General features: G+C 34.4%; 1 protein-coding gene across 1 annotated transcript; it reads left to right on the top strand.

Annotated features, from left to right (window-relative positions):
- Positions 1–795: 795 nt before the first annotated feature.
- LOC133312550 (uncharacterized) lies at positions 796–16,174 on the top strand. Its single transcript, XM_061513766.1, has 11 exons — positions 796–1,349; positions 1,443–2,547; positions 2,841–3,071; positions 3,245–4,162; positions 4,264–4,834; positions 10,849–11,356; positions 11,472–12,576; positions 13,271–14,200; positions 14,302–14,869; positions 15,165–15,314; positions 15,814–16,174. The coding sequence occupies exons 1-11, from the start codon at positions 829–831 to the stop codon at positions 15,921–15,923; spliced, it is 6,717 nt and encodes a 2,238-aa protein (XP_061369750.1). The 5' UTR covers positions 796–828; the 3' UTR covers positions 15,924–16,174.
- Positions 16,175–17,638: the final 1,464 nt, after the last annotated feature.

The raw sequence follows: 17,638 nt of genomic DNA on the forward strand, positions 1-17,638 counted from the left end.
CCCTTGGTCCAAAAGGTCCCCGGAAAAATTTTCCGGTGGCGGCTAATGGCGGCAAGAGGCAAAGAAATTAGGGTTTTGTTAAAAGAGAAGATAATATGTGCGGAAGCAAAGCCCTCAGATCGAGAGCTCTGATACCAACTTGAGAAAGGGTATTCTAATATATTATAGAATTGTAAATAATCTGTACAAAGGGTTCTCTATTTATAGAGATAATTTGACCTACTTTTAACCTAATGGGCTTGGCCCAATACAACAAAGGGCTTGGCCCAATACAACAATAAATGACTAAATAAAAACTAAATCAATATTATTTACAACAGAGATTGTAATTCAACGATGTTGAGAGGGATAGGTAAAAGTAGGCAAAAGGGGAGTAGGCACAATAACCCGCAGAAATAAAGTGTTGGTGCTTCGTAAATGTTTAACTCTTGTTCAAATAGTGAGATAAAATTATATCAGTTAGGAAAAGCTCGACACCTTCTCCACCACTCGTCTTATTTAATCCATCCAAAACAAATACTATCAACGGACCCATTAAAAAAATCATCACGTGAAGTCATTCGAGGGGTTAAGATGGGAGAAGAAATTACAGAAAAAAGTACCAAAAACAAAATATATATTAGTCAAATTACCAAAAACAAAATATATATTAGCACAAGGAAACTTCGAAGAAATTTCCTTAACTTAGAAAATGATACTTCGAAGAAAGGCAAAGAAGTCAACTCCGCGTGCTGTTTTGTTTACAAAAAAAAGACCAACTTTTAATGTACTTTACCAAACTGTGTTTCCAAACATCTGTCTGCAGTTTGAGAACTGTGAGCAAAATTCATGGCAAGGCAAGAATCATTGTTGCCCTCTTCTTCCTTCAGCTATGGATGGAAATACGATGTGTTTATCAGCTTTAGAGGCGAAGATACTCGTCGCGGTTTCACTGGCAATCTCTACAAAGCCCTTCATGACAAAGGAATCCACACCTTCATTGATGATAAAGAGCTTCAAAGAGGAGAGGAAATCACACCATCACTTGTCAATGCAATTGAAGAATCCAGGATTGCCATCACTGTGTTCTCTAAGAACTATGCTTCTTCGTCATTTTGCTTGGATGAACTTGTCCATATCCTTCACTCCATCAAGGAAAAGGGTCGGTTGATTTTGCCAGTTTTCTATTACGTTGACCCTTCTGACGTGCGACATCAGAGAGGTAGCTATGAAGAAGCACTTGCTACACATGAGAAGAGGTTTAAGGATGACATGGAGAAGGTGCGGAAATGGAGGATGGCTCTGCGTCAAGTAGCTCACTTGTCTGGCTTTCATTTCAAACAAGAAGGGTACTGTTTTTATCTTCCTATGTTTTTTTGTTTCTTTATTTTCTATTTGTCTTATGATTTGGTTTTAATGTTAATATGAATCATTTAGTATGACTTCACTAATTAATTGGGCAGGAATGAGAATGAATATGAGTTTATTCAGAAGATTATTAAAGAGGTCTCCAACAAGATTAATCGCACTCCTTTACATGTTGAGAAGTATCGAGTTGGATTGGAGTCTAAAGTGAAAGAAGTAATCTCACTTCTCAATGTCCGATCTGATGGAGTCCGTATGATCGGGATCCATGGCATTGGGGGAATTGGGAAGACAACAGTTGCTCGAGCAGTTTATAATGTTATTGCTGATTCATTTGAAGCTTTGTGTTTTCTTGATAATATGAGAGAAAATTCAATTAAACATGGATTCGAACATCTCCAGGAGACCCTTCTTTCTGATTTAGTCGGAGAGAAGGACATCAAGTTATCAAGTGTCAATAAAGGAATCCCAATAATAGAGCATAGGCTCCAGAGGATGAAGGTTCTTTTAGTTCTTGATGATGTTGACAAACTGGAGCACTTGGAGGCAACTGTTGGAGGGCTTGATTGGTTTGGTTCTGGCAGCAGAATCATCATTACAACTAGGGACAAGCATTTGTTAACAAGTCATGGGGTTGAGAAAACTTATGAGCTAGATGGGTTGAATAACAAAGAAGCTCTTCAATTACTTAGTTGGAATGCTTTTAAAACTGACAAAGTTGATTCGAGTTATGTGGACATTTTAAACCGTGCAATAACTTTTGCTTCTGGCCTTCCATTGGCATTGGAGGTAATAGGTTCCAACTTGTTTGGAAAAAGGATAGAAGACTGGGAATCTGCATTAGATCAGTATGGAAGAATTCCTAATAAAGAGATCCAAAAGATACTCGAAGTAAGTTTTCATTCTTTGGAGGAATATGAGCAGAAATTTTTTCTTGATATTGCTTGTTGCTTCAAAGGAAATGATTTAGCATATGTCAAAAAGTTGCTTTATGCTCATCATGGTATCTGCCCGGAATATGGTATTGGAGTGTTGATTGAAAAGTCTCTCATAAAGATTAATGTATCTAGTCATGTAACATTGCATGACCTGATAGAGGACATGGGTAAAGAAGTTGTCCGACGAGAAGCCCCAGAAGAGCCAGGCAAACGTAGTAGATTATGGTTCCCCGATGATATAGTTCAAGTTTTAGAAGATAATACGGTAAGACTAATATGGATGGTTTTGTTTTAAATTTTTTACCTTTATTTATCTCTTTTGATTATTATGTGCTAGACATCAAGGTCACTATATTTATACCTTTGTTTACAATCTTTGGTTGACAGTGTTATTCCTCTATCTGTTGTTTTCCTTTTATGATACTTAATATTCACTAAATTTTTTATTTTTATTGTTTTCCTTTGATTTCTTTTGTTGACAGTGTTATTTCACTGTCTATTGTTCTCCATAAATATATATGCATGTATTATGGTTGACCTGTGTTTTTGTCTTTAAAGGGAACTAGTAGTATTCAAATAATAATGTTGGATTTCCTCAACCTCAAATTTGAAGAAGTAGTTGAATGGGATGGAAACGCCTTCAAGGAGATGAAAAACCTCAAAACACTTATTATTAGAAAATTTTGTTTTTCGGAAGATCCCAAACATCTTCCAAATAGTTTGAGAGTACTGGAATGGTGGAGATATCCTTCTCCATCTTTACCGTCTAATTTTCATCCAAAGAAACTTGTGATACTGGAGTTACCCCAAAGTCGCTTAGTGTCAATTGATTCGCTCATGTCAAATAAGGTAAGTATAATATGTTCCTTTTCTTGGTCTTTTATATCAATATATTCATTCTATTATAATTCATTTGATTCTTGTTTCTTGATTTCTTTTCTTCTTTTTTTTGGTGGCAGGAGTTTGTGAATATGAGAGTTTTGAATTTTAATGGTTGTCATTGTGTTACAGAGATACCTGATGTGTCTGGTGTTCCAAATTTGGAAGAATTATCATTTGAATGTTGTGATAATTTAATTAAAATTCACAAATCAGTTGGATTCCTGAATAAACTTAAAATCTTGAACGCTGATGGTTGCAAGAAGTTTAGGAGTTTTCCACCCATCGAGTTGACCTCTCTTGAAAAACTCCAGCTTTCATGTTGTCCTTGTCTTGAGAATTTTCCAGAAATATTAGAAAAGATGGAAAATATATGGCATCTTGAAATCCGAGACACTTCCATAAAAGAACTGCCATTTTCAATTCAAAATCTCACTCGGCTTCATTATCTAAAGCTGAGACGTTGTGGAGTTTTTCAGTTACCAAGGAGCATTTTGATGATGCGAGATTTTCGTAATTTTAATTTTGTGGAATGTGAGGGATTGCTTATATCTAAACAGGACGAAGGAGTGAGCTTATCAGTGTTTAAGAACACCTCTGATATTCATATTTCGAAATGCAATATGTCAGACGAATTCATTCGAAAAGGTCTCCCTTTGTTTTTCAATATGCAACGATTACGCCTATCCCAATGTAATCTCACAAGTCTTCCTGCATGTATCAAAGAATGTCTTTTTTTGACAGAAATTGAGTTATTTGTGTGCGAGAATTTTTGGGAAATTGGAGGAATTCCACCCAACTTAGAAACATTCGAAGCATATAATTGCGACTCCTTGAAAGATTTAGACCTCACACTATTTCCTGGATGTTTGACGACACTTATTTTGAGAAATTGCGAGAATCTTCAAGAAATTAGAGGGATTTCACCCAACATAAGAACTTTGTGTGCAACAGAATGCCCATCCTTGACTTCCGAGTGTAGAAGCATGTTACTGAATGAGGTTCTTGTTTTTTTACGTATTTAATTTGATATTTCATATATTTCACGTTGACTCAAACTATACAGGTTTGGCTAAATGTATGAATAAATTATGACTAACAGGTATTGCACGAGGAGGGTGGAGATAGAGTGTTTCTCTTGCCAGAAGCAAGTATTCCAGAGTGGTTTGAGCATTGTACCAATGGACCGTCAATTACTTTCTGGTTTCGTAACAAGGTCCCTGTGATATCTATATTTTTTGCTATTCGATTCAAATTTCACTATTTTGAGCTCAATATTGAAGTCAATGGCATTTCAAAAGTTACAGGAGTGGGTTTCAATTGGAATCCCCTGGTAGGGGATTATACAGTTCTTTGTGATATAAAACAAGAAAAACTTGACGGAATTTTTTCTGATATAGAAGAAAATAAATGGAATTATGTGGTGTGTACTGCATCAAAGATAGAAGAAGAAGTGTTTGTTGTCAAACAAAGTGGAATCCATGTATTCAAACAAGGAAGTCGCATGGAGGACATTCAATTCACCGATCCACTGTTGCTGAAAGAAGAGCATGAGCATAATTTGGAAGACATGACAGATTCTCAGACGATTTACGCAGCACCAAACAATAATGTGAATTGGCATTCAAATTCAGTGGTACCAAAGCTGGGGAGTGGCACTCCCGATTTCCAAGGTAAAATACATTGGTTGCATTTCTTTCTCGGTATGCTTTCAATATTTTCGAATTTACTTGCCACTGGTTTGAGCGTAGTGCGTTATTAATTTTTTCTAGAAGAAAGTATAAATAATTTTAGTTAGTTGTTCAAGTAATGTATGAGAAATTAAATTCTATAAGATAATGAATTAGTATGGAAATATAACGAAATAATATTTGCAAATTTTGATTTGACTTGTTTGTTTATAAGCTATTTTGGCTTCTTAATTTGGAAAAATTTACTCAACTTTATCATCTCAACAGGATGTGAAATTGTGTCCAGAAAGAGGAAAATAGGTATGTTAAATGTGGACTTGGATAATGAAGCATGTGAACCTTCTTGTCCTGCACCTTCAAAAGTGGCTTTGAATTCAGCAGTGTGAAACTTTGCTAGTGGTGCTGCCAGTGAAGAAGGTAAACAATTTGGGGGTATTTATTTCTGAAGATATTGAATTTTCTAACCAGGAGATGCACATTAAGATTCAGATTCATATTTATTTACTTGTTATCAAAATTACTATTCAAACCAACAAGCGAGGTTCAATTATAATGTCAATTCCACAAAAGTTTTCAGTCTCTTGACAGTACATCTCCCTAGATTACCTAACTTAATTTGCCGTGTTGTGCAATTTATTCTTTGAACTAATGCATCTGTTTATATTAATTTATTATATTTTTTTAATTGGCTATAACTACACCATTCTGATGATTGATCATACTCTAAATTGTCATGCTTCAGGAGAATCTTCTCAAAACCCAGGTTTTACATAGACACAATATATTCAGGCCCCCCAGAGGACAAGAAATACACACAAACGTTTTGCAGTGTTGCCAACCACAATTGAGGTGTCTTTCAAAAATCAAATTGAGCTAAGTCAAGATGATGTAGAAACAGAAGCATTTTATGCTTCTCTTGAAGATGAGAAGTAAAAGACTTTTGAAAGATAAATCGGCCACCACTGCTCAAAATGAAGAGGTCAGGGAAAAATTGAAACTAGTAAAAGACTTCATCTGCAATGATGCCTCAATTTTTCTACATACTGAGCATTAGTATCATGAAAACTAGGAATATGAGGAGAAATGAGAACATTGGTATCAGAAGCTTCAAGGGTGCTTACACATTTGAGTGAGTAGGAAAATTGTGTCAACTGCATCTGAGTTTGCTGAGAGGTGATGAATTAGAAGCTGATCTGGAAATAACATGAACCACTTTCAGAGAATAAATGAAAGAATTTCATATTATTGATTCTTGAGAAACAGATTACAAAGTTACTAAATATATATAGTAACTGAACTAAGCTAAAAGCTAAACAACTAAGCTCAACAGAAAAGCTAACAGGTAACAAATTCTGTAACTAAAAGGCTAATCTCTAAGTTAGTTAGAACTAACTCTAAATGTACACGTGGATAATTTAGGATATTAACATAAAACGTTCAAACGGTGGCGCTGTAGCTAATAATTGTTGTTTTTTTCACTTCTTACTAAGCAAAGCAGATTTTGGATTTTCTTTTTGGTGGAATATTAAACTTTTCTTTAAAATCGTTGTTTCTTACAAATATAACTTTTTGTTTCATCAACTACTTTGTAAATCTCATCTAATAAAATATCAACTTCGTTGTTGGCAAGAATAATCTAATCTAGTTTTACTTTAAAAAATATCCCTACAGATTCTGATTTTGTGATGTATTTATTCATTATGTGTATGCCCAGTGATATTGAGTCATCATTTTCCTGTAAATGTTAGCATGTATGAGCTGTATCTTTTTTCTTTTTTTGGTTCTATGCTGTCTAGTCATATATTATGTCGTGTTTGCTTCCTTAAACACAATGCCTGAATATTGTGATATAGGTATAGCCATTGAAGTAAACTGAACATGAGAATCATAATTTAAATTTAGGACTATGCTGATATGTATATTAGTCCTGAGTTTCTATTGTCAGTGATTTTTGATATGGTATATGAATTGGGGAGTATTGTGAAATAAGTAACGGGAGCCTTCTGATTCAATGTCTGACTTGTACATTGAAGTCCACTTTATTTCAGATTTTTGATTTGTGAGTAAACACTGTGTTCAGGAAGTCCTTTGTTGAAACTGTAGCATGTATGAAGGATTTTGTTGTTTAGTTGATTAATTTGACAGATTAGTTGATGATTATTCTGATTCTGCTGCTGGTTGTACATGGAAAGAATCAACAATGTAGAATCATGTATTTCCCCATTATTTGTATGCAGAATTTTTCTGGCTGTATACCTCTGTTATTGATATTTATTCTTGTTTGGAAACCCATATTTGGAATACACATAAAAACTCATTTGGAAAACACAATGTAATGAAACTTTTAGCATTGAAATTGTCAATTACCAGCATGATGCAGTACCCTGATCATTTTTCATTACAAACGATTTTTTAAATGTATCAGACCTAAATACACTGCCATTTCTATTTCCTGATCAAAGTATTCAATTGCTTGGCCTGAATGTCATACATTTTCTTGACAGCATCTTTAATCTTCTTTTTATCAGAACGAAGGTCAACAGTGATCCAATCTGGTCACTTGTGCCTTGTGAAATCACCATTTTTTTTTTCCAGTTCTTCAGTATTAAGTGTTTCATTTGTTTCTTCTATATTGCCTTCTACCATAGTTGTAGCATCATTTGAGTTATCAAAAAGAATGCCCTCGTCAGCTATTGTATCATCATGTTCTTGACGATTTTCATCACTTATTGAAAGTATCTGAAAAATCACATATACAAGCCACTTGTCAAAAACAAAATAAGGTAAAATGGTATAAAAACAAATAAATAATCTTCCTCTTACATGAATGAATATAAGATGCTTTTACAAATGAAAAGAAGCATAAAAGTAGATTTTATAATACCAAACAGCTGCCAAGCTTACTGATTAATTGAGCAAGGGGTAAGGTAGCCATGATAGTCGCTGACTGATGTAGCGACTTTGGCCATTGGCCATTTGTAAAATTATTTTTTTATTCTTTGCACCATAGTCGCTAGACAAGGATGACACTTGTCATATTATGTAAAAGTTTCCACTTCTTAGTACTCCCTTAAATATAAAATTGTTAATAACTGAAAAGAAGGCAAGCTAATTATTACCTCCGAGGTATTACGATTGCTTTCATATGACTTCCGTGGCTAAGTTTCCAACACAAGAATGCCACCCTCCTCAACAAAATATTTAGAGAAAGGTAGGGAAGCATGAGGTTAGTTTTGCAGAGTCATGTACACTATTAAGTCAGTCAAGCTGGAACAGAGAGAAGGGCAGAAAAAAGGCATTGGATTAGAGTGGAGATCAAAGAGATGGGACCTTGAGAAAGAGTGAAGAAGAAAACACACATGATTCCCCAAATTAAAAGAAATGAAAGGGATTGCTCATCAAAGTTACTACACCTTGTAACGACTTTGGTCCACTCAAGCCTCCTAAGCTTTACATGGCACTGAGAATGTGCCATGCATCCCATTCATAGTTGCTACATCACTCAATGACTATGGTGTCGAGACAGTTTAAAAAAATATTTAGAATCTGTGACATTCAGGTATATTTTATGAAGAAACATGACAGTACAGTCAATGTCTTTATTTATTCCATTCAAAGCAAAATTTACCTAAGGACCATATTGGAAATATAAATAAATCAGAGAAGGAGATTCACTTATTATAACATGTTTAAAAAGTTCACCATAGACCATTTAGTGGGATACATTTATGTTGCATTGAGACTGACACCAACACCTGCACGGACATCAACATCTACACGAAACATGACACGCTAACACATTAATTTTAAAAATAATTAAATTTTGACACGTGGGGATACATTCTGATATTAAATAATAATTTTTTTTTTGGTAATCTAAGGGGGTTAACAATAACACCCCAAAGAGATCAATTCAATAAAATCGTTCTAAAATAACAAGACAAAGACAAATCAGCCCAATATAAAGGCCAAATATCAGGGGAAGGGTTTGAAAAAACACACAAATTATTCTCAACAGGATAATCTAAAGAATATTTAGAAAGTCAATCTGCACAACTATTTCCTTCTCTAAAAACACGAACCAGGTGAACTTCCCAATTCTTTTGTAATCATGCTTGAATCCGAGTCACTACGAGACTCTCGAGCTGCTCTTCCACTACTAGAGAACAAAGTGATAATTGAGCTTGAATCACTTTCTAGGATGCAGCGTCTCCAACCTCTAGCCCAAGCAAATTCAAGACCCTTGAGGACGCCCTATAATTCTGCAACAAAAGCTGAACAATGGTCAATATAGTAAGCAAATCCTTCTTTTTTTTTGTGAGTGTGACAAAGAATTTTTTCTGTAATAAAAACAGAAACATTAAACTTATATGAATTTTATCCCCTTAATTAATTTCTTTAACCCTTAAAATGATATAATCTTGTGGCTGCCGAGATAACTTTATCTCGTTTGGCAGAAGAAATGATATACCATTATTTTAATTATATATTATATTGAAATTTTATATATATTTTTTTCAAAAAATAATAACTACTTTTTTAAATATACCAAATTGTGCTGTGTGGTTAAAATTCGCGTAAGTTTTGTTTTAAAATTTGACTGATAGTTGAAGAAAAGTCTATTGGAAATAATATGACTAATTGACTATGACGAGTTATCGTAGGAGTCAACTGAATCCAAGTCACAACCGACAAGTTGAAGAAACTGAATGAAAACACAAAATAGAAACAGAGGCATAAGCTTTGGAATAACGCAGCTCCTTTTCCTCTGGGCTCTGGTTCAACGTCGATGAGATCAGGGTCGATTTGTCCCCTTCCAATAACATCATCATCTACTTCCAGGTTGGCATAATCAACAAGAGGCTCAACATTGACCACTTCAAAACCGTTCATTCCTGCCACAAGTACCTCACTTCCTCTCCCAAGTATTTGTTTGTTTCTCTTTTCCTATTTTATTGTTTAAATAGTTAATCTTAAATTTAATTTAATTTAATTGGTGTTTTGCTTGCTTGTGAATTTTAGGTTTAAATTTTTGGAACACTTGATTTAGGTTTTGTTACTTATGTGTGAGATTAAGATGGAGTAAATATAGTTTTTATTGTGATTGAATTTTTTTTTCCCCCTTTTTATGGCCATATCAATTGTAAATATTGAAGGAAGGGATTCCAAGGTGATAGGGAATGTATCCTTCTCATTTAAACAAGATTAGGTCATGACAAATTTCAACCGTCTAACATATAAATCAAAGGTGATCAAGAGAAGAGAGCATTAGGATAGATAATATGGACGGTTGAGATCATGTTAAACGAGACGTGTGAGGATCCATTGCGGAAGTCACTCAATTAAAATATGCAGTTTCCAAAAGAGCAATTTTCATATTCACATAACTTTTTCATATAAAAATATTTTTCATGTATTATATTCAAATGCAAAATAATTTTAAAATTCTTCTAAAATAAATGAGATATAATTTTTTTTTCTCTTTTAATGTTTATCGAAACGGACCCTAGTTTAAACTTGTTGAATCTTGATTGATCGATGTTTAGCTCTATGTTCAGATAGTGAGATAGAATTATATCAGTTTGGAAAAGCTCGACACCTTCTCCTCCACTCGTCTTATTTAATCCATCCAAAACAAATTTTACCAAAGGATCATATTTTAAATATAAATAATGGAGTTCAATTATTGTAAATATATATTTTTTTTTTGAAAAATAATAACTACATTTTTAAATATACTAAATTGTGCTGCATGTTTAAAATTCACCTAATTTTTTTCTTTTAGAATTTGACTGATAGTTCAAGAAAAGTTTATTGCATTGCAACTGTTTTGTTTTGTTTTTTATTTAATGCAGCATTGGAAATAATATGACTATGACAAGTTTATCATAGGAGTGGGCTTTGGTAGAGACATGCGAAGCGTCCAATACATCAGAACTGGGCTTTGGCGACTTCAACTGAACCCAAGTCATCTATAGTAGTTTGAGAATTGTGAGCAAAAATCATGGCAAGGCAAGAATCATTGTTGCGCTCTTCTTCCTTTAGCTATGGATTCAAATACGATGTGTTTCTCAGCTTTAGAGGCGAAGATACTCGTCACGGTTTCACAGGCCATCTCTACAAAGCTCTTCTTGACAGAGGAATCCACACCTTCATTGATGATAAAGAGCTTCAAAGAGGAGAGGAAATCACACCATCACTTGTCAAGGCAATTGAAGAATCCAGGATTTCCATCATTGTGTTCTCCAAGAACTATGCTTCTTCTTCATTTTGCTTGGACGAACTTGTCCATATCCTTCACTCCATCAAGGAAAATGGTCGGTTGGTTTTGCCAGTTTTCTATTACGTTGACCCTTCTGATGTGCGAAAGCATAAAGGTACTTATGGTGAGGCATTGACTAGGCATGAGGAGAGGTTTATGGATAACATGGAGAGGTTGCATAAATGGAAGATGGCTCTGAGCCAAGCAGCTGACTTGTCTGGCTTTCATTTCAAACAACAAGGGTACTGTTTTATCTTCCTATGTTTTTTTTTGTTTCTTTATTTTCCATTTTTCTTATGATTTGGTTTTAATGTTAATATGAATCATTTAGTATGTCTTCACTCATTAATTGGGCAGGAATGAGAATGAATATGAGTTTATTGAGAAGATTGTTAAAGTGGTCTCCAACAAGATCAATCGTGCTCTTCTACATGTTGCAAAGTATCCAGTTGGATTGGAGTCTAAAGTGAAAGAAGTAATCTCACTTCTCAATGTCCGATCTGATGGAGTCCGCATGGTAGGGATCCATGGCATTGGGGGAATAGGGAAGACAACAGTTGCTCGAGCAGTTTATAATGCTATTGCTGATTCATTTCAAGCTTTGTGTTTTCTTGATAATGTGAGAGAAAATTCAATTAAACATGGATTAGAACGTCTCCAAGAGACACTTCTTTCTGATTTAGTAGGAGAGAAGGATATTAAGTTAGCAAGTGTCAATAAAGGAATTTCAATAATAGAGCATAGGCTCCAGAGGAAGAAGGTTCTTTTAGTTCTTGATGATGTTGACAAACTGGAGCATTTGGAGGCAACTGTTGGAGGGCTTGATTGGTTTGGTTCTGGCAGCAGAATCATCATTACAACTAGAGACAAGCATTTGCTCACAAGTCATGGGGTTGAGAAAACTTATGAGCTAGATGGGTTGAATAACAAAGAAGCTCTTGAATTACTTAGTTGGAATGCTTTTAAAACTGATAAAGTTGATTCAAGTTATGTGGACGTTTTAAACCGTGCAATAACTTTTGCTTCTGGCCTTCCACTGGCATTGGAGGTAATGGGTTCTTGCTTGTTTGGGAAAATGATAGAAGAATGGAAATCTGCATTAGATCTGTATGAGAGAATACCTAATAAAGAGATCCAAAAGATACTTGAAGTAAGTTTTCATTCTTTGGGGGAATATGAGCAGAAAATTTTTCTTGATATTGCTTGTTTTTTCAAAGGAAATTATTTAGCATATGTCAAAAAGTTACTTTATGCTCATCATGGTATCTGCCCAGAATATGGTATTGGAGTGTTGATTGAAAAGTCTCTCATAAAGATTAATGTATCTCATCGTGTAACATTGCATGACCTGATAGAGGACATGGGTAAAGAAATTGTCCGACAGGAAGCCCCAGAAGAGCCAGGCAAACGTAGTAGATTATGGTTCCCCAATGATATAGTACAAGTTTTAGAAGATAATACGGTAAGACTGATTTGGATGGTTTTTTTTTCAAAATTTTACCTTTATTTATCTCTTTTGATTAGTATGTGTTAGACACCTAGTTCACTATATTTATACCTCTGTTTACAATCTTTGGTTGACAGTGTTATTTCACTGTCTGTTGTTTTCCTTTTGTGATACTTAATATTCTTTAAAATTTTACCGTTTTTGTTTTCCTTTTATTTCTTTTATTGACAGTGTTATTTCACTGTTAGTTGTTCTCCATAAATATATATATGCATGTATTACGGCTGACCTGTGTTTTTGTCTTTCAAGGGAACTAGTAGTATTCAAATAATAATGCTGGAATTCCTCAACCTCAAATTTGAAGAAGTAGTTGAATGGGATGGAAACGCCTTCGAGGAGATGAAAAACCTCAAAACACTTATTATCAGAGAAGGTTGTTTTTCGGAAGGTCCCAAACATCTTCCAAATAGTTTGAGAATACTAGAATGGTGGAGATATCCTTCACCATCTTTACCATCTAATTTTCGTCCAAAGAATCTTGTGATATTGAAGTTACCTGAAAGTTGCTTAGTATCAATTGACTGGCTCATGTCAAAGAAGGTAAGTATAATATGCTCTTTTCCTTTGCCTTTTATATTAATATATTCATTCTATTATAATTCATTTGATTCCTTTTCTTGATTTCTTTTCTTCTTTTTTTTGGTGGCAGGAGTTTGTGAATATGAGAGTCTTGAATTTTAATTCTTGTCATTGTATTACAGAGATACCTGACGTGTCTGGTGTTCCAAATTTGGAAGAATTATCATTTGCAAAATGTGAAAATTTAAATAAAATTCACAAATCGGTTGGATTCCTGAATAAACTTAAAATCTTGAACGCTGATGGTTGCAAGAAGTTTAGGAGTTTTCCACCCATCGAGTTGACCTCTCTTGAAAAACTCCAGCTTTCATGTTGTCCTAGTCTTGAGAATTTTCCAGAAATATTAGGACCGATGGAAAAAATAACATATCTTGAAATCCAAGACACTTCCATAAAAGAACTGCCATTTTCAATTCGAAATCTCACTAGGCTTGGAAGACTAATGCTGACATGTTGTGGAGTTTTTCAGTTACCACGGAGCATATTGATGATGCGAGATTTTCGTAATTTTAATTTTGAGGAATGTGAGGGATTGCTTATATCTAAACTGGACGAAGGTGATGCACAAGTGAGCTCATTGGTGTTAAAGAACACCTTTGATATTAACCTTTCGAAATGCAATATGTCAGATGAATTCATTCGAAAAGGTCTCCCTTTGTTTTTAAGTATGGGACGATTATTCCTAGATGAGTGTAATCTCACAAGTCTTCCTGCAAGCATCAAAGAATGTCTCTTTTTGACAGAAATTTTGTTATCTTCGTGCGAGAATTTTCGGGAAATTGGAGGGATTCCACCCAACTTAGAAAAATTCAGAGCATATGAGTGCAGAGCCTTGAAAGATTTAGACCTCACACTATTTCCTGAATGTTTGATGCAACTTATTCTGGAAAGTTGCAAGAATCTTCAAGAAATAAGAGGGATTTCACCCAACATAAGAACTTTGGGTGTAACAGGCTGCCCATCCTTGACTTCCGAATGTAAAAGCATGCTATTGAATGAGGTTCTTGTTTTCTTACGTATTTGATTTGATATTTAATATATTTTATATTGACTCAAACTATACAGGTTTTGCTAAATGTATGAATAAATTATGACTAACAGGAATTGCACAAGGAGGGTGGAGACAAAGTGTTTGTCTTGCCAGAAACAAGGATTCCAGAGTGGTTTGAGCACTGTACCAATGGACCGTCAATTTCTTTCTGGTTTCGTAACAAGGTCCCTGCGATATCTCTATCTTTTGCTATTCCGCTCGAATTTTACCTTTTTGGGCTCGATATTGAAGTCAACGGCATTTCAAAATATACAGGAGTCGATTTCCATTGGTTTCCCCTGACAGAGGATTATACAGTTCTTTGTGATATAAAACAGGAAAACCTTGACGGAATTTTTTCTGATATAGAAGAAAATAAATGGAATTTTGTAGTGTGTACTGCATCAAACGGAGGAGAAGAAGTGTTTGCCAAACAAAGTGGAATCCATGTATTCAAACAAGGAAGTTGCATGGAGGACATTCAATTCACCGATCCACTGTTGCTGAAAGAAGAGCACGAGCATAGATTGGTGGACATGACAGATTCTCAGACAATTTATGCAGCACCAAACAATAATGTGAATTGGCATTCAAGTTCAATGGTACCAAAGCTGGGGAGTAGCACTCCCGATTTCCAAGGTAATATATATTTGTTGCATTTCTTTCTCGGTATGCTTTCACTATTTCTGAATTTGAATACCCTATATAATTTTCTTCTCAATGTGGTGCATTATTAATTTTTTCTGAAAGAAAGTATAAATAATTTCAATTAGTTGTTCAAGTAATGTAAGAAAAATTGAATTCTATTAGATTATGAATTAGTATGGAAATATAACGAAATATTATTTGCAAATCTTGATTTGACTTGTTTGTTTATAAGCTATTTTGGCTTCTTAATTTGGAAAAATTTTACTGAACTTTATCATCTCAACAGGATGTGAAATTGTGTCGAGAAAGAGGAAAATAAGCATGTTAAATGTGGACAGGGACAATGAAGCCTGTGAACCTTCTTGTCCTGCACCTTCAAAAGTGGCTTTGAATTCAGCAGTGTCAAACTTTGCAAGTGGTGCTGCCAGTGAAGAAGGTAAACAATTTGGGGGTATTTATTTCTGAAGAGATTGAATTTTCTAACCATAAGATGCACATTGAGATTCAGATTGATATTTATGTATTTATTATCAAAATTACTATTCAAACCAACAAGCAATGCTCAATTATAATGTCAATTCGACAAAAGTTTTCTGTCTCTTGACAGTACATCTCGCTAGATTACCTAACTTAATTTTCCGTGTGGTGCAATTTATTCTTTGAACTATTTCCATGTGAATTCAACTGTAGTGTACTGACTACCGGTAAAATAAAAGCAAATTACTAGAATGAACATTACTGACTTACATATATTCAGCATGCAAGAATGATTTGTCAAACTTATAAATTGAATATCTCACCTCTGGATAACTTTTAATTGGTAAGTTTACCATTACCAATGCATCTGTTTTTTTATTAATTTATTATATTTTTTAATTGGCTATAACTACATCATTCTGATGCCATATCATACTCTAAATTGTCATGTGATACAGCCCAGCATATGAAAGTGTACAAGAGGGATAAAAGGAGGAGGATTTGGGCCAGGCCCATTGCTGAATTAGTAGAGGATTATTCCCAAAGTGACCCCCAACAGAATGCATAGGTAGCAGAAGTTGGTTAAAAGTGGTGTGAAGGGGAGGAGAGTGGGGCATTGGAAAATCTGAACTGGAATTAGGACCTTGGGAGAGAGTAGAGCCTCTCTAATTGCTCTACACTATCATTTCCCTTTTTGCTGTTATTTTTCCTTTTCTGCTATACAGATTTCACAGTGATTGTAGACATTTCGATCATTGTAATTCTTTTTCTTTAAGCTTGAACCGTATCTTGTAATTTTCAGTCGTTGAAATATAAGATTCCAGCATTTATTTTCCAATCTCTGTGTTATTGTGGTTGAATTGTTTGAACTTGAAAGGGTTTTATCATCGTGCTTCAGGAGAATCTTCTCAAAACCCAGGTTTTACACAGACACAAAATATTCAGGCACCCAGTGGGTTTTTGAAGTCTTCTGTTGTTGATTGACTAGTTGTGACACAATTTTATGCAACTTTCAAAGGTTAATTAAATTCTTGTTCTTTGCAATGCTAGTTTACAGGGGAACATTGAATATTTGGTGCAAGGTCGAGCATATGCAGTTAACGTTATTAACACACACATATGTAATCAAATAAGGAGATCTATTCTATAAAAAAAAAGAAAAGAAAAAAAAAGAAACAATAGATCTATTACTCTAATTCCAAAACGTCCAAACGGCGGTGCTGTAGCCTATGTTTCACAAATACGAGACACGATATGACATACTGACACATTAATTTTAAAAAAATGTCATATTTTGGCACGTCAAGATACGTTTTGATATTAAATAATATTTTAATATATATAATATAATTTATACTTAATACATATAACAGTCCATAATAAGTTATATAACCAATCAAATATTCAAATTTCATAACATAAATATAAACCAAAAGTAATTTTTCGTACCTTATTAATTTTTTATGTCACATTTCATAACAGCAAAAATTGACTTATAAATTAATTTTTTATTTTTATGTAATAAAATAAAATTTAGACCTAAAATAAAACATGTGAGATGCGTGTTGAAGTGTTGACCGCGTGCCGAAAACACATGTCGAAGGGTGTCGATGTCCAACACGTGTTCGACATACAAGATGCTTTCTAGGTTGTAGCCAATAAATTAAGGGGAGGAGAAAAAAAATTTTATTCCGATTTTCAAGGAATATGGTAGGAAAGTGATTTTTCTAAGAATGTTACAAAAAAATTGTTTGGTTGTCAATTTTTTTTCCCGAAAATATTGGATAATTTTACTAATATTATGTTTGTTGCTTTGAAAAATATTGCTGGGACGTGGATCGAAGTTACAAAATTAACCCTCAAGAGAAAATATTATTAAGCCTCATTTTTTTGTTTGTAATAAAGCCTCTTTTTTTATTCAGCCTCCTTATCTATTCACCGTTCATTTCCCCTCGGCCAATCATAGTCAGAGTAAAAATCTCTCCGGCACGGTGGCTTTCAGTCTCAACTCTCTGCCTCTTTCTCTCAGTCAACACACACACACGACAACTAAAGCAAGGCTGGAGTCACTCAGCGACTATGACCAAATGGATGACACATGTTACATAGACATCAAAGTTGCTACATCATGTAGCGACTTTGGTCCACTCAAGCCTTCTAGGCTTTACACGCCACAAAGAATGTGCCATCTGTCTCGTTCATAGTCGCTACATCACTCAGCTACTATGGTGTCGTGGCAGTTTGAAAAAATATTTGGGATCCATGACATTTAGATATATTTTT

The sequence above is a fragment of the Gastrolobium bilobum genome, unplaced genomic scaffold (genome assembly GCF_033153095.1).
Source record: "Gastrolobium bilobum isolate Gb01-03AN ecotype WA unplaced genomic scaffold, APGP_CSIRO_Gbil_v1 utg20371, whole genome shotgun sequence".
NCBI lineage: Eukaryota > Viridiplantae > Streptophyta > Magnoliopsida > Fabales > Fabaceae > Gastrolobium > Gastrolobium bilobum.

What these genes read in the sequence shown, in the direction of transcription:
- LOC133312550 (XM_061513766.1), top strand. Translation starts at nt 829, where the DNA reads ATGGCAAGGCAAGAATCATTGTTGCCCTCTTCTTCCTTCAGCTATGGA. An exon ending in AAAGCATGCTATTGAATGAG is followed by an intron (nt 14,201 to 14,301) that starts GTTCTTGTTTTC and finishes TATGACTAACAG; the next exon opens with GAATTGCACAAGGAGGGTGG. An exon ending in TGGTGCTGCCAGTGAAGAAG is followed by an intron (nt 15,315 to 15,813) that starts GTAAACAATTTG and finishes CATGTGATACAG; the next exon opens with CCCAGCATATGAAAGTGTAC.